The sequence below is a fragment of the Ixodes scapularis genome, unplaced genomic scaffold (genome assembly GCF_016920785.2).
Source record: "Ixodes scapularis isolate PalLabHiFi unplaced genomic scaffold, ASM1692078v2 PGA_scaffold0__279_contigs__length_252992795, whole genome shotgun sequence".
Taxonomy (NCBI): Eukaryota; Metazoa; Arthropoda; class Arachnida; order Ixodida; family Ixodidae; genus Ixodes; species Ixodes scapularis.
In genome coordinates, this window is record NW_024609835.1 from 2839517 (window position 1) to 2863796 (window position 24280).

At 45.8% G+C, this 24280-nt stretch overlaps 1 protein-coding gene across 1 annotated transcript; it reads left to right on the forward strand.

Annotated features, from left to right (window-relative positions):
• The first annotated feature begins 8717 nt into the window (after window positions 1–8717).
• Window positions 8718–22459, forward strand: LOC120838882. Its single transcript, XM_040209005.2, has 2 exons — window positions 8718–8767; window positions 21589–22459. Exons 1-2 carry the CDS (start codon window positions 8718–8720, stop codon window positions 22457–22459), a joined length of 921 nt encoding a protein of 306 aa, XP_040064939.2.
• Window positions 22460–24280: the final 1821 nt, after the last annotated feature.

Below are 24280 nucleotides of genomic sequence, written 5' to 3' on the forward strand. Positions count from 1 at the left end.
ATGATTGCTAAAATTGACTGATCTAAGGCTTTTAGATGACTCACAGCAAGACTTACAAGGAAACAGCGCACCCTCAAAACAAGCACTCTAAGCTTTCATGCACACAAAAAAGAGCCACTTACACAGCGCTGTGTAAGTGGCTCTTTTTTGTGTGCATGAAAGCTTAGAGTGCTTGTTTTGAGGGTGCGCTGTTTCCTTGTAAGTCATGAACAACCAACTCGCCCGAACCTCCGTTTTAACTCACAGCAAGTTTCTTATTGGAACCAGTTGTTCGTTTTACCTAATTAAAAAAAAAGAATGAGTAAATTTTAGTTTAATATTTCGGTCAATGAGTACTTTTTAACAAGCCCTGTCATCCACCGTGGCTGACTGATTGTTCCTGAAAAGATTTACTTTATTTCTCGACCACTCTATTGGCAGGAATTCTTGGATGTCTTTGCCGTCAGACCCAGCACGTTTTATGGAAAAACTTACGGGTTATTCTTCGTACGAGGGTGCATGTAGTTTTTTCAATAATATGTGCTTTTGTAGTGCGAGAAGCCTCTCGCGGTAACTGAAGCAATTGCGAGGGGAAGATGTATATCGTGCCCGCTACGCAATAGATTTGCTGCTTTGAAATGTCGTGGGATACGTCTGCTGCGCTGTTTTCTTTTTTTTTTTCGTGTGTTATGTTTTGTCTCATAACGTCGTGGAATAAGGTTGGAAGTATACGCTTGACCATTCGAGAGTCAGCCACGTGCGCCGACGGTCTCCTAGGGTAGCGCAGGCTTTTCTGCACTTGTATAGGAAAACCATTCAATATATTCCTTCTTAAACAAAGGGACGATCTGGTAACCTATGCTCCTCCAGAAAGAGGAAACCTTTTTTCCCCCCTCAAAGCAATGGAGCCAAGTTTTTCGCTCGCCTGCATCTCATTATGGTGGCCCCGAATCGAGCGAATTGAGCTTAATAAGGCCTAGCGAGTACGATACGTCGATGGCCGGTCGTCACACAGAAGACTGTCACGGTTTAACCGAAAATACTTGGCATAGTTTAGGGACAGGCAAATACCCCGGGCTACTGGCGGCCCCTCTGTGCATGCAAGCAGCTATCGGAAGAAGAGCAATCAGCTGCTTCGCACCTCCTGAGCAAACAACTGCTTTTCGGGCGAGAGTAGCAGCAAATAAAATACACCACGATCTTTTTCCCGTACTATATTCATTGCCGAGTCCAGCCTCCCGCTGAGGTAAAGAAACTTGCGTTACGAACGCATTTGCTCAGCCCTATTGTGGTCAACACTGCGTTTTATTTCACGAAAGATGTACTTTCAAAGTTTTAGTTCAAATAGCTGCACTATGCCAAGCAAATTGTGTTTAAAAAAGAAATGGGCTGTAATGAAAATACGTTGAAGGTTTTCGATACAACGTACTGCCTTTTTCTGCCAAATAAACAACATATTTAAGTTTGCCGTGGTTGTTGTACGTTAAACTGGTCAACAGTAATATAGGCGAGAATTTAGTGAAGCCTAGTAGAGCTGACCGTTAACCATGGGAACCAGCAATCTTATTTATATAAAATTCCATCAGATCTGGAGATGTTCGCATGAATTTTGTATATATGGGGTGTCCAGCTTAAATTTTCTTCAAAACGAACCCGTAAAAAAATATAAGTGCGAATTGGCTCAATCACACAGTTTTGGAATTTTAGATGAATACCATAGTGATCGGGCTCACCCTCCGGCATAAAAATTACGAATTTTGTTTTATTAACATTCAATTCAAGTTGATTTGAATTCATCCACAAGGATGACTCATTCAACCACGTGTTTGCTATTGTATCAAAATCACAAAATCTTCTAAAACAAATTATTGTATCATCGGCATACAAACCTATATAACGAGTTCGAGGTATATATATACAATATTGTAAATATATAAAACCAAAACCATCGATCCCTAAATAGACCCCTCCAAAACGCCGTTTGCGATTTGCCCGGATTTGCCCAGTAACCCAGCAAGTGTACTGTAAGCATTTGACAGGCTTCCAACGATTCAGAGCTTTGGTCCGAGCAATGTGTAAGAAGCTGGATTTTTTTCTAGTTATTTTAAGAGGCCCTGCTTCTTGCGCAATAACAGTTTATGCAGACCCCAGAATCCATGTCCCACGTTCGAATGCCCTATTCTCAGGATTTAATGTTAAAAGGGATTATTAAACCCCATTGAACAACATATCCACTGAGTGCACTAAGAAGCCTGGCAGACGCTCGGCTTCCGGGACACGCATCGAACTTCCAGTGGCTTCACTCGCGGCTGGCTCAAAGAGTGGCTGAGCACCATATACTAGTAGAAATCACTCTTCTACGCTACCACACAAATTTTCTATACGACGGCTGGACGGATTTATATTAAACACGCTCTTCATACCACGAAGCGCCACCCTAGGTTATTGTGCTTTTGCATTGTCCTATTAAAATGTCATACACTAATACTTCGTAATTTTATCCTTGTCCCGGGTGGCCTAAACTACCATTTATGAGCCTGCGCTCAAAAAAGAAACAGGCCCAAATACTATTGCGGCGTCTCTCCAATACCGACAGAAAAGCAGCAAGATATCGCTTGCGAGGTTTTTATCGAGTCTTTTTAGCTACATTTTTCAAAGAATAAAAAAGTTGGCTGTCACTTTGGTGTTTCCCAGAGACGTTCGAATTGCACGTTTCTTTGCTCACGTTTGTCCGAAACTACACTCTGTCTCACACATTAGACACTACGCCAAAGGGATTCTTCGTGAATTGGAGAGTGAAAAGCCGGTCGGCCGCTGTGTGATGGCAACTGGCTTTGTTTCACTTCTAGGCCTTGAGCTCTCGTTTAGCAGCCGCGTGCCTTGCCCCTCACACTTTGTCTTGTTGCGCCCACTATTGTCCCTCCTTAGCCGATTTAGTGGCACATTAACCCGTACGCACTAGCCCTCAATATACATATAATCAGCTTTTCCGCCACAAGGCGAAACTGAGGAAAGTCCCCGCTCCTCTTCGCTCCAAGAACAGTCACCGATTACATAAGGCGAGTGCAATCGGTTACTGGACTTTCCACGTTACACGATCTTTCGGGAAAAAGAGAGAGAAAAAAATCTTTATTGTGGAGGAAACACCCCGCTCGAGGCTCTTTGAGTGGTTCCACCACTCTCTCCTAAGCACGTTGTGAACGTGCTCGATTCAGTCAACACCCCAGGCTCCCAAACGGTAAGAAATCACCTTATCAATGCTAAGAATAAAAAAAAAAAAAAATAAACATCTGCATCTTGCGTGCTAATATAGATACAATTATATAGATACAATTGACAAGTATTTGAACAACTTAAACGCGTCGTGGCAAAGCGAACACGCCTAACATTTGATCGGCTTTTATTTGTTCTTCTGTCGCTCCTTTTCTTTCGGGACCACTGATGTCAGTGTTTACAAACTTCCGAGCTCCACTCCCGCGCCTTTACCAGCCCGACTACGGGAGGAAGGATACATGGCGTTCCTATATTAGATTGCGTGCTTGGAGCGCGGTTTTCATGGGATTTTTGAAAATGATTTATGACAGACATGGCATGTAAAATATCGCCCTTCACAACTAAAAAAAAAAAAATAGAAACGTTTACAAAGGAACCTGAACACTCTTTTGCCTTCCTTTGCAAGTGACTTTTAAAAACAAAATCATCAGGTAATTCAATAAACATGCGCTGCTGTTATATACTAAAATTATTATCTGTTTGCTGATGTTGCCCTCACCTGTTCGATAAATCGTATGGCTAGACTTGATATATTTATGTAATTTTTGTTTCAAGTTAAAAGATTTATGCAGATAATTTTGTATTCAAGACAGGAACAGCTTTGAATACAGTGTATTGCAATGAAAGTAGGTATGGATACTAACCCCCTCCCCCCCCCCCCTTCTCTAGAAATAATAATAATGTTAAATTTTTAGGCGATTTAATATGATGTCAATAGACTGCCGAATCTATATTTTGCTTATCTGCGACGTATATCTTTAATATAACCAAAAAACTCACCTACTTGACACCGAAACCGAAACATGAGCACGAAGGAATGGTCGCGACACGTGCACTGGGGAGGAGGGAGAAATGTAGAGGAAGAGAGAGTCGCTGAAAGACGCAGGACCCGACCACATTTTTTTCCCTCCACTTTCCCGGCCGAGCGAAGCAGACAACAGCGTTGCCGGTACCGTTTGTCGTGCGGTTGTTTTGCACTTATATTCGTTCCGCTCGGTGTTCTGCGCTTCAAGATCGCTTGTTTTGTGCTTACGTACAAAAGTTGGAAATGAGTAGTGAATGCCCTCTTAGTCCGCTTCGTCCAGCTGTCAACCCGCGACTCCAGCCATACGACGCCATGTTGAATATTTACGCGGTACATGCAGTACTTCTCCTACTCCGTACATCTTTTTAAAACGTATTTGCAGATTCTAGAAGCAACAAAAAACTCGGTTTCATATTATATATATATGTATATATATATTCACCAACGGTTTTCTTTTCTTTTTAGTTACTCCGCCGCTTTCGGCCCCCGCCACCATGCCCGTTGTTATATATATATATATATATATATATATATATTGAGTGTGTTTTTGAAGACCTACGACTTTTGATTAATTTTGGTATGCGTGTCTGTACGGCACGTGAAGACGGGAAAAAAAGTGAGCGCCACTCAACGGGCCAGTTCTCGGGCGGCAAGTGTTTGGGAACCAAAAAAAAAAAAAAATCTAGCCGCAAATTGTCGTTTGGGTAGCGGGGCTCTCATATGTCATGGACAGGGTATGTGTGCCCTTGGCAAGCGCACGTACCCTGTCAGTGTCCCTTTAAGTCCAGGCACAGCCGACGATATGAGGTGATGGGACCAATTAGACAGCGGGCAAGGGGCACCATCATGGTGTTCGTTGTGTTTTTTGCAACTGTTGTATCATCGCTGAAGCAATCCTAAACGGAAAGGGCCTCGAGAATTCCGCTTTTGACGCCGCTTTAATGGTCCCATCACCTCTTAGGGCCGGTTGCACCAACACCGCTTACCGCAAAGTGGGGCTTAGCCGGGAACCTAAGCTAGGTTTCGGTTTCGTTCGGTTGCACCAAAATCGCTTATCGCTAAACCTTGCACTAAACTACGCTTATCGTGAGCGCTCAACATCGGGCGCTTTGCGCTTTTGGTTGTTTCTTAATCCTGGATTTAAAACATGGCGGCTGGTTTGTGGCGGTTGACGCAGTGGACGAAAGTGGTTATACAAAGTGTTTTAGGCTACAACACCGTGAGAGTCTTGACAGAATGTCCTTCGATTGTGACAAGGATGCAAAGTATTGTCGCGTGAAGTGTTTATCGACCCCTGTTTTCAACTTGGCTCTCCACTCTCAGTGCGTGTTAGCCCTAACCGAGATACGCACTACGGAGCTGTGAGGCTAACGTCTGTCTTCCCGTTCGTTATTCTGTCAACGAGCTTATTCGTATGTACTTACTGATTTTCGCATATCTGTAATGTATTGTTATTTACCACTTCGTTTATTTTTACTTGCAACGCATATCCTTCAACCCGATCAGCGCTTTGAATGGTGGTAGTACACGATCTCGGCGATCAGCTGATTGTCGACACTTCTGCCGTTTGCATTAGATTGCGGCGCTTTTAAATATTAAAACAGCAAAAATTCGAATTTGTTTCGTTTTCTGATTTTCGAGGCAATCTTCAGTGAATTTTCCTTGTCTCGCGAGTAGTGTCTTGGCTTCAGAAAACTGTATCCTTCTTACAATTGAAAACGAGCGTGTTGGTTAATAGATACAAAACCTGAAAGTATAAAACAGAGAGGACGAGGACGGGAACAGGACATCTTTTGGAAGATGTCCTGTTCCCGTCATCGTCCTCTCTGTTTTATACTTTCAAGTTTTGTATGTATCCTTCTATAACCGTAACTTTTCTGGTGATCGGGCTTTTTAGGAATATTTGCTTTATATCTTTCATTCGTGGCGACGACAAACCGTAACGACTACAACGCGAGATTCGTTCAGCGCTGTACTGGGCAGGCTGTGGTAGGTGATTCGAAGAGACGACCGTTCTCATTGGCATGATGTGATGTACTAGTGGGAGTTTTCGTACTTCGAAGACTGCCGCCGTCTATTTGTAAGAACTCCAGATCTGCCTATTATCACTCGCGAACGAGCTTCGGAATCTCCATCAACAGAAATAAAATTATAAAAAAAGGTTTTGTGTGACTATTTCCTGCTCAAAAATTGAGTTTTTAGGATCATCAACTAGTATCGCTTTGATATATTGGTAGTTATACCTTCTTTCCCCGTCACTAAAAAAGGTATACGTAGTTCCATAACCAAAGGGTTTGACACAATCAAGCCATTTTTAGGTGTCATTTCTGTGGTTGACTGCACACCCCTTTCTACGCAGTCGCCAACGGTAGAACATGTCGATCTCAGTTGCGGTAGGTGCAGTGTGCAAAAAAAGTTGGTCCACCAGCTGTTTATCGAAAGCATTCTGCTACGGTGTCCAAATCACTGGATAGGAGCATTGTTTTTAACAAATGGGCTTTTAAGGCATATGTTGAAAGAGATGAGGTTTGGTCTTTTCCTGTGAGATAAGGGCTTTGCTTGCTGACACGACATCATGACACTAGTTGCGGCACCAGAGACAGCGCTCATTATCAAAGGGAGAAAAGACAGCGCTCATGTTTGCATCTTCATGTTGGTGGTTAAGGCCACCTTGAACAGCTGCATGTTGTGACTATCACATGCATTAAAGTTTCGTTCAACACCATTTCAACTATCCGCTCCCATTTTGTATGCTTAAAATGATGTGTGCAGTGGGGAAGGCAAAGGAGGTAATTTGAAAGGTCAAACCCGCCCCCGCTCCCCCTCCCTGAAATCATCACTTTTCTTTTTTTGTTACTAAAGGAAGACAAATATTGCAGGACTACTGCCCGAAGGTTGGGGACGGCCGTGCCTGTACCCTTGATTTGTACAGTACATCGACTACTATACGCAAAAATGAAAAAAAGCCCCCCCCCCCCCCCCCCCCGAAAATAATTCCTTCTACACCAGTGGCTGTGTGTATGGCAAAAGTCATACATAGACATATCCACCCCATGGAAGGGCAGTAGGATGTACAGAAATGCTGATTTCTTGATTTCAAGCTCAGCCGGACGAGTGGACACTGCACTTCCCGGCACTGTGGCAACAGCAGTTCTTCAAACATGGTTCTTGAACTGATCGAAGCAGTACTCCCTGTGGATCTGAAGCTGTAAGGCATTGGCGTGTTTTCCTAGCTGTCCCAACCGAACAGTCGCCTTGCAGGCTATGATTAGAGCAGCACTAAGACCATTCTTATCAACTGTGTGTTTGCGACGAGCCTAAGTGCTCCTAGGCATGGTTTCAAAATGCTGAATGGCCATCATAAGCGACACCATCCTTTGACAAGTTTCCTGATCAACAAGTGGATGCTCCGTTTTGTAGAGACTCATTTGTACCTTTAATTATTTTATTCTTTCACAGCTACCTTTATAAGTAATACATTTTACTGTACTCATATATAATAGGCAGCTTCTCCATTTATATTCTCCCACAATTCATTTGTGCAACTAGTCTGGTACATCATTGGCACTGGTGTCACTGTTCCTAGCCTCATTTTGTAATTAATAAATCAGAAGTGCAATTTGGGCTAGTGTCATATTTGTGCTGCGACGGCTCGGGGAGCGTGGCAGTCGCAGAGTTGTCTCAACCAAATGAGTGAGATGGCGTACTTCCTCTCGGAGTTGCTGAACTTCTGACGTTTGAGTGCTGACTGGAACCAGTGCGGTAGTGGCCACAGAAGGTACAGCAATATCCAAAATTTTGTCCACGAGCTCGGCTAAGCAGTCCAAAGAAATGTCGCTGGACGTCGCCAAAATCATGCGTACGTTACTCGGGATTCGTTGCAGAAAGAGTTCTCGCAGTATGGTGTCGTCGAAGGAAGCTGCCCGATCTCCGAGAAGTTGCCGCATTGATCTTAGCAATTGAGATGGCTTGCGGTCCCCTAACTCTTCAGTTGTAAGAGGTTGTTGAAGACGTCGTTGCTCTGATGCCGTCGTGCGCTTTATGACCTCTTCTTTGATCTTGTCGCACGGGTGAGTGGCGGGGGGGCTCATAATAATGTCTCCTACTTCTCCAGCTTCACTTGGTTGGAGGGCGCTGATTACGTAATGAAATTTTGTCTCTTGTCGTGATATGTTGCGTGTTGCGAAAAGAGGTCCAATGTGCACAAACCAAAGACCTGGATCTGCTGGCCAAAAGGGCGGAAGCTTGACCGTCACGGCAGTAATGGCTGAAGGGGGCTGACCGGCAGCTTCCATGGCCTGTGTTCTTTGACCGGGTCACCACTTGATTAGACTCAATTTTATATATATCACAATTTAATCGTGCAGACGGCAGTGAGGGTTGTAGTCATTCTAACCCGTGTCTGCTCGTGATCATCATTGTCCCAAGGGGCTCGAGGAAGGCGTTTTCTTCTTCCGCAGCCACCACATTTGCAAAGAGGAAGAGGTGGACCTTACACTTTGCCACCCTAGGCAGTCTAAAAGTGCCGCCTCCCCCTACGCTCACATAAACATACATTCGCACAGATGGTTTCACCCCAGTTCTACGGTGTTCTTAAAGGCAGTTACCAATAGCTCCTTTTGTAACAACTTGCATGAACTCGAAGTTACAACGGCCTAAGATGCCGTCTAACGACGAGAAGTGCAGAAGTTTGGACTTGATTGTAGTAAAGTAATTTTCGACGCATTTCAAGCACAATTAAAATTGTTTGTTGGTGCAGTACCACACAGACAAGCAGAGGAGCACAAAACATATCAGACTGGATGAAGTCGACAATTCTCTTTATGAAGGCGTCTACTCCTATCAATATCTTCTACAATCATTGGTCAGTGTACCCTCCGTTCTCTGGATTTTTCTTCGGGATCCGTGTTCCTTTGATTACTTGCAGTTCTGTACATCTCAATCACAGACTTGCCTAGAGCCGTACTCTCTAAAATTTGGCACCCAACCGCTTCTCCCTAAGCTGCTATCATAAACAACTGCCAACTCTCCATATTGATAAGTTTGTCACTGGAGATAGGAACTTTAAGGAAAAACAGGTATCAACTGGGAGGGAGCGCTTGATTGTCAATATTGTAATTGCTTACTTCAGTTTTTCTTTGTGTTTCACCTATTGCTGGTGTTTTGCTTGTCTCTAGGCTTTCAGTTGTTTGTCTCGGTCTCCTCCTGTAGCTGTTAACGATTCCCTAAACACTTAGCAAAAATAATGTTATTGATACCATAGGTGTTTCCTTTGCATTTTCAACAGAGTAGTCAGCAACTGTCAGGAGAATCCACCAGTTTATTGGAACTAAAAAATATGTGAAAGCTATGAAAGTAAAAATTAGGTTCATACTGAGCTTACAAGCACATGACACATACTGTTATCTAATCGGTGATGGCATGAGTGCCAAACTGTGCACACAAAGTTCAATGTGGCACAAGTCAAACCCATAGTCGCAGTATTTTACTCATACCTACAAGCCTCTAGTCAAAGTGACGAGTGTGGTGAATGTGCTAATGTAGAATACCATCTTGAATGGAACAATAATGAATTCAGTATTCATCTGTGTACCTAGAACCACACCGTACCAGAACCATATTCCCAAGTAGCACAACTCGCCGGTTTGGGACTGGGGCGGTACCGGTCTGCCGGTAAGATCCTACTGGGGCGACGATGGAAATGCACCGCGGGGCGACAACGGGCCAGTGAGATTGCCAGTCACCGGCCAGTGACTGGAACTGACTGGGACGCCCGGCACTGGGCGTCCCAGCGAGTTCCCGGGATGCTGCCAGCACAAATCCCCAGCAAAGTACCAGTAACGCGGTAAGATACCAGCAAGACCCCAGGCTAGCGGCCTCAAGCCATACAGTTCCCGGGCTTGTTTTGTCCCAGCGAGTTTCCGGGCTGATGCCAGCACAAATCCCCAGCGTAGTACCAGTAACGCGGGAAGATACCAGCAAGACCCCAGGCTAGCGGCCTCAAGCCATACAGTTCCCGGGCTTGTTTTGTCCCTGCGAGTTCCCGGGATGCTGCCAGCACAAATCCCCAGCGTAGTACCAGTAACGCGGTGAGATACCAGCAAGACCCCAGGCTAGCGGCCTCAAGCCATACAGTTCCCAGGCTTGTTTTGTCCCAGCGAGTTCCCGGGCTGCTGCCAGCACAAATCCCCGGTGCACTACCAGCAGTACCACAAGATACCAGCAAGACCACAGGCTAGCGGGTTAAAATCGTACAGTTCCCGGTCTCGTCTTACAGCCTAACATGTGGTTTTGTGTGCAATTTACACCTGAATAGAAATGATGTAGTTCATAAGAAGGGTAATTTTAACAACAAATGAGTGTAAACAATTATGTCGCACTGTACATGAAAGTAAATTTCTGGCATAGGTATACACCTTTTTGGTAAAGCGGCTGCCACAGCCATCTGTCGCTCATACACATGGTAGCAAATAAAACATACAAAATTGTTACCGTAATTGTTTATTGTCAGCTCCAGTGAAGCTACAGCTTGGCTGGTAATCATGGGCTTGAAAGAGGCTGCATGTCACAGGCCTAGGAAATGTTCTGCACACTTTTCGTGCAGCTTGTGATGCAAGTCGACCATGCACCCAGGAAGGGGTCCATCATTAGGGCACCTGCAAAGAGAATCAACAGCACAGTAAAATGACAGGGTAAATCAGTACCAGCTGCACATGATAATCCAGAAATGCCAAACTGGGGCGAGGGCTTAAAAGGTTAAAACAGCGCAAAGGACGACGGACAGGGTAAAGGACACGGACAGAGCGCTGACTCGAAACCAAATTTTTATTGAACTCAACCGTGCAATATACACACACTATTGAGAACAAAAAGAATATCAGCCTGAAAAACACCCAAAACAAAAGCACAAAAACGAAGTATCACCTCTAAAAAGACAAACCAAGCTAATCAAGTGGCCAGAAAATCAGAGGATGAGACAAGAAGCCCACGTAAAAGAAGAACTTTTTGCAACTAATGCACTAATTGTCTTCATTTCATTTTCAATCTGGAAACTATATAAAAAAAAATACTTTGATTGCCCTAAGGGACACCTGTTACAACACACTGGATGACCAAGCGGCAAAAATGGCCCAGTTATCTCATAATCAAGGTCAGCTATTTGCATGAAAAAGGCCCACTTCAGAGAAAGGCTCGTGGAAATCATCTACTTTAATTCAAAAGGGCGTGTCGAGAAACGGGCAAACTCGGCGGAGTAGTTGGCATGTAGTTTAACATTGCCGTTTGTCCCAATAGGTGCGAAAGATCCAGCATTTTTAGGTAAATAAAAGTAAGTAATTAGGAATAATTCATTAGTCTTACTGAGACAATGACAAATCATATCCTTGACATATTCGTGACTCCAGCAAAACGGACAGCACCAAGCGGGAAAACCGGGAACCAGCCAGAACGGGTCACTCTGCGCCTCTCCACGTCTTGGGCGGCTTTCGCGGACACGTGCTGTCGACGCGGTGGCAAACAATGTAATTTCACAAAGGTCCGAATATTTCTCAAGTTTGCCTGAGTGTTCATCAGTGTGATGAAGCCTCAGTAAATTGTTTTCTTCTATCACGTGTTTGAAAGCCTGTTTACTCCACAACACACGGCCGCGTGCGTTCAATTTCTTGGATGGGGAGGTATCACGGAAAAACGTTTTGATTTCTTCCCTGTCTCGAATGACATTCAAAGTGACGACTACTCGGTAACTGACAACTGGTATGTAGAACAGTGGACTGAGGACGACAGACGAGGTGTTTCACTGGAGGGAACCCCAATGCTGCAGTAAAGTGAATGGGAAGGTTCAATAGCTGCTTTTCTTGAATTTAGTTGTGTTTGATTAGCGTCAAGATTGAGCCACCCACACTGGTCGGTGCATTGGCTATTCTTGGCTGCTTTTTGCCGAAAAGCCTCTGGACCACACCGAAAAAGTTGGGCTGATTTTGCATCTACTTGATTCTGGAAAACCTGCTCGCTGCATACGATTAATGAGGGATATTGTCTGCTTTCAAAAGGTGGGGGACGCGTCTCGCAAAGTTAGAAGCTGTCATGACATTATGATCTATTGCGCCTACAATGCTTATTATATACCCTCGTTGAAGCCAGCAGCAATATTCGTCTACATTGTTCCGGTTTTCCGGCCACAAAAGATACTCTATTTCTCCATTCAGGATTTGAAGTCAAGTTTAATGCAGAGGGGTTCTGCGTGAATCTCTGATGAAGACACTCTTCAAATTTGTCCGCAATCATCTCCGTGCTGCCGGCTAGAACCATATGGCTGAGTTTAGGTAGTATCTCTCTGTCTGTCAAATATACTTTGATTCAGCAATTCACCTAATAGCTAGTCAAGTAAGCTCATATTTCAGCCCAAATAATATACTAATATCCCTTTAGTGGGACATAATACGTAATATAATGCATAACCCGCACATTCGTCAAAATGACTTCTCAATTGTCACTAAAACCTGAGTTGAAATACCAGTATCAGCTGCTTAGTGGGGCTCAAGAAGCTCAAGGTTGGCTCAACAAGCGCTTGCTTAATTTTCGTAATTTTCCTGCAGCCTGTGTTGCTGACCAAACAGACGACTGGAGCTGTTTCTTAATACGCACAAAAGCTCGATTTCGCCGGCAGATAAGTCGTATGGTCGAGGGATGCGAGTTAGCTGAAAATTACTGTCGGTGGAACAATTCTGTAGTCATCGCTGCTTTCCTTACGTGATCAAAACTGATTAGAGTCTATTACCCTCTCTCCGGAGCCCATAGTTTCGGTATTGAACGAAACCTCCGAAACAAAAGTTTGACATGAAAAGAACAAAAAGCACCGTGAAAACAAAACTATGCTCTGCAAGTTTATGTGCACCGGCTACACTTAACCGTCGCAGTTGAAATACCTATAAAATAGGGCATTAAACAAAAGAAAATCTGATAAATTGAATGCGCTACCCGTTCAGGCGGCCCGGCCGAGCCGACGTGACCTGTTCCCAGCCGCCATGTTTGTTTGGTGGTGGCGCCCCCTATAGATCGTTGGAGTCGCGAATACAGCTCATTGTTGTACACATACTAATGAGATTGGGTAGACACATGTAAACATATAATAAATTGCAGAGTATGGCCCCTGTGTTCCCACATAATGGCAACCTGACTAAAACTCATCTGCAGGCTTCACCAAATAAAAAATAGCGACTTACACAGAAACTATACCCGTTTTCACCTCAAGAACCGCAGTAAAAGAGCCCGGCTCCTCGTGGAGCATTACTAATTTACCTCTTTATGCCAATAATTAAGATATATGTAGGTGAATTTTAGATTAGATATATGTTATCTTATCAAGACGCACACGTTCCAAACGTCAAAAGCACCGCTTTTTTCCTCCGACAAACAAATCTCGTAAGAACTACTTCGCGCAGCGTATGAACAATGCGCAAAACTTACTTTTTTCTTGAGGTGAAAACGGGTATAGTATATATTATTAGCGTCTACCATAAACTCACATTGAGTGTTTACCATCGGCATGCCCCATAGCCCTTGAAAATGCCCGCAAGCCTCACTTACTTTAAGCATGTGACATCATATGACAAGAAACATTCCCTCGTGATCATCATTAATGTCTACAGGTGCGAACAGTTCAGGCAAATCAATAGAAAGATAACAAATCAGTAGTGAGGCGGTGTACAGTGGCTGGTAGGTGCAGGTTAATATGTATGGGACATCTATTTTCTAAATAATATTGTTTACCTGGTCAATTTTCTTCACAGACCCATCACATACTGAGACAAGGTTCTTAATACAGTGAAAAACAGGAAGTAGGAGTGAGTTCCAGATTTAGTTTTGCACAAGCTATGTGGCAACTGACGTCATCCTCTTAGAATTTATTGGAGTGGATCTGGGAATGATTATGTCTAGCCCGACAATACTGCTAGGAGCACCTTCAAAACCTTCAGAAAGGGGTAGAGGAAGTTTGAATCATAATTTCCGTATTGCAATGAGTGCTGCTCATATTGAGAATTGATGTGAGCAATGTCGGCCATACTTCTGCCTGAAATATCTATGCGTTAGCCACCCCCTATCAGAAAAAGTTTTAGCTGAGCGCTTTTTACGGCCCGCTCTGCTCAGCCACTGAGTGAGAAAGTAACCAGGCACGCACGTAATGCTCAGTCGGCAGAGGTCATCGGGGTGCAGGAATTGTCTGCTCCATCGGCATCTGCACTCCGACTGGTTGTTGCTGACTGAGCGTTGTGAGCATGCAGGTGCTTTCCTTTTGAATGGAGCGGGTCGTAACAATGCTCAGATAAAACTATCTAATGTCTATGTCGCAGCCTCAACAGCCAAACGAGCAGCCTTCTTCCTCGCTTGCACAATAGACCAAAATTGCACTGCATACTGCTTTAGAGGCTTGTTGGCATGTTTCACACTCACTCTCTGCAGACAGCTAGGACTGTCGGTAAGCGAGGAAAAAAAAGTGTGAACACATATCACGCACACCAAAAGAAAACATCAATGGGACTACACGAGACTGCATTAAAGTTGCCAATTGGGCGCGTTTTATAATGCACAGCCACTGCGTTTGCACAAGTCAACTAGCTCTACTTATACCGCCCAGCACACCACAGCTAGGCTGAATCACATAAGTGTCACACTTGCCGAGCTTGAAGTACAGTCGTGATCTCTACGAGTGTGAACAAGCGATCGTCGACTGCTCAGTACTGGGAGCATCATGCACCAGCGGCCTTGCTCTCCTTTTAAAATGCCTTGCGAATCAAGCGTGGTGAGTCGTCTGATAAGGAGAGAATGTCACAACGGACAGCACTGAGCAGTTGATAATCACCTGCTTACCTTCATATGGATCAAGTCTCTACCTGGCCGAAGTAGGCAGTATGTGTGCAGCAGAAACGGCTGTACTGATATCTCAAAAGGATGAAAGATCAAAACAGGCTTGGTAATGTTTCACGTTGCAAGTATGCCCATGGAAATTTCACTTTCTAAAACTTAAACACGCATTTCAAATCGTCACCCAGGACAAGCTGCTATTACACAGCTGTATATATAAGCCAGCTTACCATCAACAACCTTCGCAGACTGCCATGGACCTGGTCCTCAGCTCGGCTGGTGATGCAGGAACGAATTGGCCTAGTCGATGCTAGCTTCCGTTCGGCAAGGGCTGCACTGAGTATAAAGGTGAAAAAAGTGCTGTAGATTATGTGAAACAAACAAAAGCAATCCAGCATCCACAATTCGCTAGAGGTACTGAAAACAAAAATCAGAGGTTGGGTCAATTATGTTAATGCAATATACTTCGGACACATACCATGACTGCAGGTAAGATATTTGCTGCCTTCAATCTAGATCTGCTTGAAAATCTACAAGCCAAATAACAAATATTTTATAAGCTGAAATATATTTCGATGGAACTACAAAATCTGAAGACTATCTCTGCAAACATGGTGCTATCTAGTACACCAGAGATGAGTAGAATTGGATTACAGCGTCCCCCTTACAAAGATTGAAGCAAAACAAGTATAGAGTCTCCCGTGCCACTACAGTAAAACCTCGTTAATTCGGATCTCGTCGGACCGGCAAAAATTTCCGAATTATCCGAAAGTCGAAATATCGAAAGGACAAAGAAAGCTGCGCGAAAACGTTTCCCTGTGACATACCTTTATTTTGAGAAGAAATCTGTTATTACCGCCTGCTTTCTGGACGACACCTGGGCGGAGACGGCAACTTTCCGAGTGCTTTACCGCACTCGCACTGTCGGAGCTACGCATCCCGTGCGCTGACAGTGTAGCACAGCAGGCCTCTTCTAGTTTCGGGCGCACCACCTTCCAAGGCCGCTTTCTTTTCGCATTGAACTTCTCGCTCTCGAAAGCCCGTAGGATATCGGCCACAAGTTTTACGTACGTGGCCAAAGTGCTTTTCTTGATGTCGCAACTTTCCATCACTTGTCGAGAGACGCCGCCCTCCAAGGCCCTCAGTATTTCCACTTTCGTCGCTAAATTCTTAGCCTCGTACAGCTGCAACGAAAAGCTAGTAGCACAACTGACCAGTAATCGGAGCGGCGAAATCGCGACACCCGGCGCTATTTTTCCCAAGCGCCGATAGCGAGAGTGCCAGTCACGTTGCATTTTCCAATGCGGGGGTGGCCGGCGAAAAATTGAGGGATAAAATAGTTGTTAAAATGGCGGGCTTTAGGATCCCCGCGTTGAGGCATAAAACGTGACTGTCACTCTCGCTATTGGCACGCTCGGGAACAATAGCCCTGCGTGTCGCGATTTTGCCATTTCGGTCGTCGGTCACTTGTGCTACCCTTTTTCCGTTGCAGCAATGCTTCTGCCGCTTCCGTGCCAGGAGAGTAACGCGCTGAAGCACGGCGATCCAGAGCAAAACTGGTGCGAAACACGGAGAACCGGAAGAGTGAAGAACCATGGGAAAACCGGAAAAACCATGTGTGCACTTCGGATGGATAGCGGTCATACCTTTTGGAACAGACGGTAGCTAGCGCCGCGTTCCCTCCGAATTAATGAGCGTTTGCTGCCCCTGACTAATACATACGTTTGACGGGACCGGATCGGCAGTTCAAATTATCCGAATTAGCGGGGGTTGAATTAACGAGGTTTTACTATACAACAGAAACGACTCTACTGTGATCTCGTGGAGATCAGACTTCGGAACAGGCATGAAGGATTTGGCACGAGAAATATGCCAATGTCATTATTCATTTCTGCAACATTAAAATGACTCTGAAAGTGCGACCAGCTGCAGGGTGTATTCACGCAAATCTTGCGAGTGCTGAATTGTAGGCACAGTGCCCTGGTCTTGTTCATGTGCGATATATGACCAAATACCATAGAGACCAATACTGCAAACCTCTCCGAAAACCAATGGGTGCGGTGGCAAACGGCGTGAGTGGCGCTGTTCACCTCTCTTGCCGTTGATTTGTGTTTGTGTGTTGCCACTTCCAATGGGAAGGCTTCAGTCATTATTGGGAACACTAAATAAACAAATAAAAATACAAACACAACACACACAGCAATACTGGCAGCAAGTCGAGACACACTTCTGTTGTAAACTCAGCATTCCGCTTACGAATGGGATGCGCAATTCCCCTACAGAATTTCATTCCACGTGAGTGGCATCGGAATTGCTATAGGCCAGTCCATAAACATAGTCTGTGTTAAAAATAATCCTATCAGCAATAAGTTGCTATTATATTGCTCAGTATATAGAGCACCTTACCATGAACAGCCTTGGCCATCTTCCATGAAGCCTGGCCTTCAGCAGAGGAAGCTGCCATTCTGTGTCGTCTCAGGACACTCACATCAAAATGGCGAGAGTGAATGCCAACTTCTACTTGGTAGAACTATGGTGCCTGGATCGCGTCTTCGACTGGTGTGTTTAACGTCCTATCCCGCCCATACATCAAAAGTGGTCCCAATGTGGCAACAAATGACGCGAGTGTCATGCTGGTGCCTGTCGCGATCCTGGCGGTTGGCCGTAGAAATGCTGGCGAAAAGCACGAGCGAACGTGAGTGTCGCTTTCGTCACGGCGTCCCTTTAGGCGTCCCAACTTCCGAATGCTCTAACTTCCGTGAACTGTCACAGTGGAAAGCGACCTGAAGCAGAACAGGCGTCTGCCACTTTACCGCAACTGTTGGGGCGCCGCCAGGGTCGCAACAGCATGACACTTCTATGACGTCATCAGGCGGAAATCGAGGGACCACTTTTTTGAACCCGGTAAACACACCAGTCGGAGACGCGTTCCAGGCACCATAGTAGGACTGCAGTAAGTATAAAGATGAAAACACAGATTAGAATATACGATAAAAAATATCATGGACCAATTTGAAAAAAAGTGCACAAAAAGACAAGGACAAAAGGACAGGAACACATAGGACGCAGACTGGTGCACACTCACGACTTGATCTATTGAACATCAAAGAAAAAAGAAAAAGGATCAGAGAAATCAGAAAGGCTGTGTTCGGAGAACGTGAGCTTCAGAAACCGGGGCGTGAGCAAAAGATGTCAGCTAGATTGTTTTACAGACACTTTGTAATCAGACACCATGTAATAAGGTGGTGAGCACATTCTGATTGAACACCCTGAAAAATAACAGACAAAAAACAAGGAATAAAGGAGAGGAATACATACACTACATACGAGTGTAGACTCCCAACTCACAAATTGGAGAAGAAAAAAATAAAGAATACGGAAGGAGCTTTAGCATAAGTTTGAACAGGTCCAAGTGGAATGTGCTAACTCCCATCCATATGCATAAGACTGTAAACACGATTTTCTTGGCAGCTCAGGTAACAGACGGATGTGCGGACACATTGGTCGCCCATATTATGAATAATAAAGGCCTAAAATAATCCCCTTGTATGTTTTTCACAGTATCTGCTAATTATTCACGTTTTCTCTAAAAGCCTCGTCCCACTAGAGCGACAAACACCGATTTTTGTCCGACGACACCACAAAGTTCCGTGTCGCCGATGCTGTCCCACTGCAACGGCCCAACGCCCGCGACAATCGCCGACAAACGATCGACGACGGACAAGTTCTTGTCTGTTGTTGGACTGGAAGCGCAGCAAGCAGTCCCACCGAGGAACACCTCTCGGATACAAACTTATCCTCCTCGCCGGCTTGTGCCCTCTGTTGCCTCTCTTTCCACCCTTCTACCCTTCCTCCCGTGGCTTGCTCCGCCGCTCGACCTCCAGAGAAGCCCTTGGCGGCCTCTCCTCGTTCCCGCAGTTCCCGTCCCTCGATTGCTCATAGTGGTCGCGGGCGCGGCTTGCTCGCTGGCGCTGGGCAGTCATGTTGCGAAAGGGTTGTCTGTGGCTGGTTTTGTTCGCAAAAACTTGGTGCACGATTTGATGCTTCAAGACGCCGAGGTCTACGCCCCTGCATCAGGATGGATACACCCATGTTCGAGGACTGACCAAAGACCGCTCACCACGAAGTAGGACACAACGTTCCGCGGCTAGCCATTTCGGCAGACGAGACTTGTCATCACGTTCTATGATAATCGGGATGCCGTATTGTCCCCCATAAAACGCCTGCCCTCGATCATTCGGATATGAAGTTTCAAACATCCTCAAAATCGGGGTGAAATTCCTTGGTGCTCACATAGAATTCCTCGAACGACCCAAAAAAAGGAACGATTCAGGTATTCTAGTTCAGAAAAAGTTTGGTGTCGATTGTCACGACTGTTTGTGGAAAGTCACCAACGGCAAATGAAGAGAAGCGGAAGCTTTAATCAAGAAATAAAGTAATCGTCTAAACTTTCACCGTATTTGTCGGCGCGTTTAATGCCCAAAGAGCAAAATATGAAAACCGCGTCGCCAGACTGTTTATCTGTGTATTTTGAAGTGTTTTGTTGACAACTCCAGTCCCACTCGGAAAGAACTTTCCTTGTCCCAGTGTCCTGCGTCGTGTCCGCCAGGTGGGACAGCGTGCGTCAAGTGTCGCTGTCGTTTGTTGCTGTCTGTCGCTCTAGTGGGACGAGGCTATAAGGATGACACACGAGCAGTGTAAATAGTGCATAAGTAGGTGACAATTCATCGTAGATTTTAGAGAGAGATTGAGCTGTCCTTATGTATTGGCCATCAATCTGTTGCCTTAACAGACAAGGAAATTATTGTTTTAAAATCTGCTCTTGGGTGAATCGGCGCATTCCACTTGGGCCTGTGCTTGAGCTCCTTCCGCATTCTTTATTTCTTCCTTCTCTGTTTATGCGAGTCGAGAGTCTGCGCTTGCGTATGGTTTACGCGTTACTCTGCTTGCCTCCTTGACTTTTTGTGGTGAACTTTTTTTCAAGGTGTTCAATTAGTACAAGCTCACCACATTACAACCATCATGCAACAACCAAAAACAATTACAACCTACACCATTCGCTAAAGGCAATACCAAACGAAAAAAAACACACAAAAAAACAGGGATTGGGTGAGGTATGTCTAACGCTATATACTTACGCTGAACAAAATATACCTCCCGTAAACTGTCGAGACACTACCTTAATTCAGGACATGCTTGTTAAATTTCCCCACAAGCCCAGAAGCGGCATCAAAAATTATTTCGCGGGCACAAAGTTTTGCGATCAGGAGCAGTATGCTGTGCAAATCACCATGGGATGAATTCATCGCGGCACCAATTTTTGACAATTCTTTTCTGGTAACGAATCACGAAAATGAAGTCGTTTGCAGAGGACTGGGCGGCGGAAGCTACGGACTTGCTCAATCAATCTCCGCCTTTTGCCTGGTCCAGCTCTCCGGACTAAAATACGTACACAGCGCGGTGCCCGTCCGCCTAAGCTCCAACCTAGAGGTGGGGGGGCACCGCGCTCTTCCAGACATTCTAGTTTACCAGTGAAGGCAATCGAACAACCCCCCTTCCCCTTTCCGCCTCCACCCGCCGGCGGGCCGGCCAGCCGGCCGCCCGCGCGCGCCCGCCGCTGCCCCCCCCCCCCCCCCCTCCACCCCCCCTCCCCGCCCATCTCGCCAAAAGTTCCGCCGCTACTGATGGACCTGGAGCGGGTATGCAGCCTATTTGTGAGCGAAGAAAAACAGCCTCGGAATACCCTATTCGCGCACAATTAGTAATACTGGTGAAAGCAAGCGATCTAGACAATAACAAGGATTTTGAACGGAGGAAAGAATAATCTAGCCCTAACAAACAAAGAAAGGAACTTACTTTGGAACGACCGTGCCATGATCTTGGCTGTTGAGCAGATTTGACGTAGTTCCACGGCTCACAGTCGCTTCCTTCTTTTCTGGACACATTTGAAACTAAGGTAAACTCCACGCATCACGACTAATCGGTAAATTGACCTGAAGACAGAGATATGAAAACCCGCCCGGCCGGCAAAACGTGCAATAAACGGCTGTGGATTCGATTGGATTGCATTCGTTGGCTATTATGGATGTCTAGCGACTTTACGGAAGCTATATTCGCGTATCTTACTCACGCTTGCAATAAAACGGTCAGCAAAGCGCAATAAAAAACTATTAGGAGCTACAGTAATAATAACTTATTGAGCATGTAAGCATTGCCACAATATTAGAAATGCGTCCTGAACACGTAGCACAAAATTAAATACGAAACTAACCGCACCATGCCTCCAAACGAATCAAGCAGACATATAGCTTTCTAATAACATCGTGTGACCCGTTTATCGGTTTGGCGGGAGTGCGTGCGCGCGTGCCGAACGTGCAAGACGTTCGAAACATGAGCTCCGTGGAAGCGTCTGCAACGGCCCTTGCTGGCCGCGGTTCTAATCACTCCGGTGAATCGACGAACGATGACTATAAAATTGTTTTACCACAGATGCCTACAGGAATTACGAGTAAAACATCGGTGCTTCTGCATTGCGATTTGAAAGGGCGCCCCTACCGTATCCAGGATTTTCGACAAGAGATGGCCAGGTGCGACGTACTCGGCGACATCGCAGCACTCGGTGCGTACCAAATGAATCATGTTTGGATGGCTACCCTCCGAATGGCAGAAGCAAAGAGACGACTCGTGGACGCCAAAGAACTGCAGGTGAAGGGTCTTCGGTGCCTCGTCGTGGATCCCAGCATCACGGAGTTACGGCTTCGTCTCCACTGGATCCCGTATGATGTGCCGGACGACGTTGTGCGTAAGGAATTGGAGCCGTATGGCAAGGTCCTGGAAGTGAGCCGGGAGAAGTGGAATGTTGAAGGCTTCCAAGGGATCGAATCAACGACCAGGTGTGCGCGGATGACACTGAACGAAGGCGGCACGGCCGATACCATGCCACACCAGCTTCGGATCCAAGGTGGTAACGTACTTGTTGTGATCCCTGATCGGGCGCCCTTGTGCTTACGCTGTAAGCGCACAGGTCATATTCGACGAGAATGCAGGGCGCCGAAGTGCTCGGAGTGTTTTCGCTTCGGGCATTATGGCACCGAGTGTGTCAGGTCGTACGCCAGGGTGGCCAGCGGGGCCGGGACGGCCGAGACCAATGACCATGCCATGGATGCCGAGGAAGCGGAGCGTACTATCCAGGGCTTGGCGCCAGAAGTTTCAACCCCTGCCAAAGAACGCAAGAGTGAAGGAAACAGCTCCTTGGAGGCAGCCAGAGAGAACGGAGGTCAACCGGAAGGCGCACCTCCCAGCGGTGCCGACGTGAAACCCTCTGATGCCGGAGCAGATAAGGAATCGAACGACGCAAGCACCAACGGACCTTCAGATATGGACGACACCAGCGAGTCAACTAAGCGAGCCTTCGATGACGATACGGCAGCAGGAAACGGAGCACGCCAACTACACTCCTGGATGGAACGCACGAAGAAGGGGCGTTACCAGCCCGCGCCCAACGATCCTAAAGAGGAACGTCGGCGCAGGAAAAGCAAGTAAGGCGTTCTTTGCCTGGTTCCCTGGTGTTTAAGGTTGCTGCATCAAGACGACTTCGACCCTGACTGCTTAGGTTTTTAGTGTCTGCACCGAAGCACAGCGCATGATTTGTGAGTCCCAATCAGCCATTACAGTTGCAACGCTGAATGTTCGTGGTTTATGCACTAGGAAAAAGCAGTACCAAATACAGCGATTATTGTCGAAAGAGCAACCCGATTTCTTGGCGTTGCAAGAAACTAAATTGGCTGAGGCGGAACAGGTAGAGGAAGCAGTCAGACCTTTCATGCCTAACTACGAGATCTGTGTGACGCATGCAGTTGGTCATTCGGCAGGGTGCTTCCTGCTTCTGAAGAAGTCGGTACCGTTGTCGCAGTTATGCGTTACTACGGAGACTGAAGGACGTTTCATTATGTGTGATTTTGTGCTAACGTCAAATCAATTCAGGCTTATTTGCATTTATGCCCCAAATGTGACCACTGACCGCGTTTTATTTTTTGGCGGTTTACGTCGGTATCTTGATTGCGATAGAGCTCTAGTCCTTGTGGGTGACTTTAATTGTGTTGTACGACAGTTGGATAGATCGCCAATAAGACGGAACGCTGATAAGAGTGAACTACTTTTGGGCGAAATGTTGGAGGATTATGACCTGATTGATGTGGGCACTGTAAAAAACGCGAAGAAGGAAATGCGCTTTACCCATTTTCAAGCGTCGTCCAGTGCGCGTTTGGACAGGGTGTATGTTTCTGCCCCTCTAGCAGAACATTTAGGAAAGTACCGTGTCACTTTAGTCTTTTTCTCAGACCACAGTCTGGTTATCGCGACGATAGGCGACAGAGCACCTGAAAAGAAAAAGTTTAATTGGAACCTATGGAAACTAAACATAAAGCTTCTGAAAGACAACGTCTTTCTAAAAAACGCAGAACAGTTTTTGAAAGGTGCTTTTAAAGAGCCGGGAGGGGACATTTTCGAGAAATGGGAACTGGCAAAACAACAAATTAAGGCAATCGCCATTGAGAGGTCGTCAATTCTTTCGTACAACGCCCGGTGTGAGGAACGCAGTTTAAATAAGGACTTGATAGAGCTATGTAAAGCAGAGTGCGAAAGACCCGGTAATGGGGTTAAAGACGTGGAGTATGTCAGAGAAAAATTAGATCAGCTCCACCGCGAGCGCTATCGTGGTGCAGTAGTGCGCGCCCGTGCAGAAAAATACACAATGGGCGAGCAGCCCACTAAGCGTGCCTTGGCAGACGAGAAGCGTTACGCACTTCGGAACGAAATAACCGAAATTGAATTCAAGCAAATGATTACTACGGATCCCGAGAAAATAGCACAGGCCTTCATCGAGCATTACGCACAGCTTTTTGCTAACAAAGCGCAAGGGTGTCATACGGACATTTATGCCCAGCTTTTAGAAAAACTGCCAAGGGAATGCGAAGAGCTTGAGCAAGAAATTACGATCCAAGAAGTGGAGCGCGCAATCGACGACCTGCCGAACTCTAAGACGCCGGGACCGGATGGATTGGGCGCAGAATTTTACAAGAACTTTAAGAGCCTAATAGCTAGTGTTTTTTTGAACGTCATTCATACTGCCTATGAAAGAGAATGTTTGCCCTTTTCGTTTTCTCGTGCCTACACTGTCCTGATACCGAAATCTGATGACCCCGTGAAACTGCGCAGCGTCACCGGTTATCGCCCAATAACGCTATGCAATACCGATTACAAGATCTTCGCGAAAATTCTGGCGCGTCACCTTCAAGGTGTCGCATGTGAGATAATAAGCGAGCATCAAACGTGTGGGATACAGGGGAGGACTATCTTGACAAA

Excerpts from the sequence above, each read along its gene's own strand:
- LOC120838882 (XM_040209005.2), top strand. The coding sequence starts at position 8,718 with ATGCCGTCTAACGACGAGAAGTGCAGAAGTTTGGACTTGATTGTAGTA. Across the intron at positions 8,768-21,588 it reads TTGGACTTGATTGTAGTAAA|AAAGAGACGACTCGTGGACG; the intron begins GTAATTTTCGAC and ends AATGGCAGAAGC.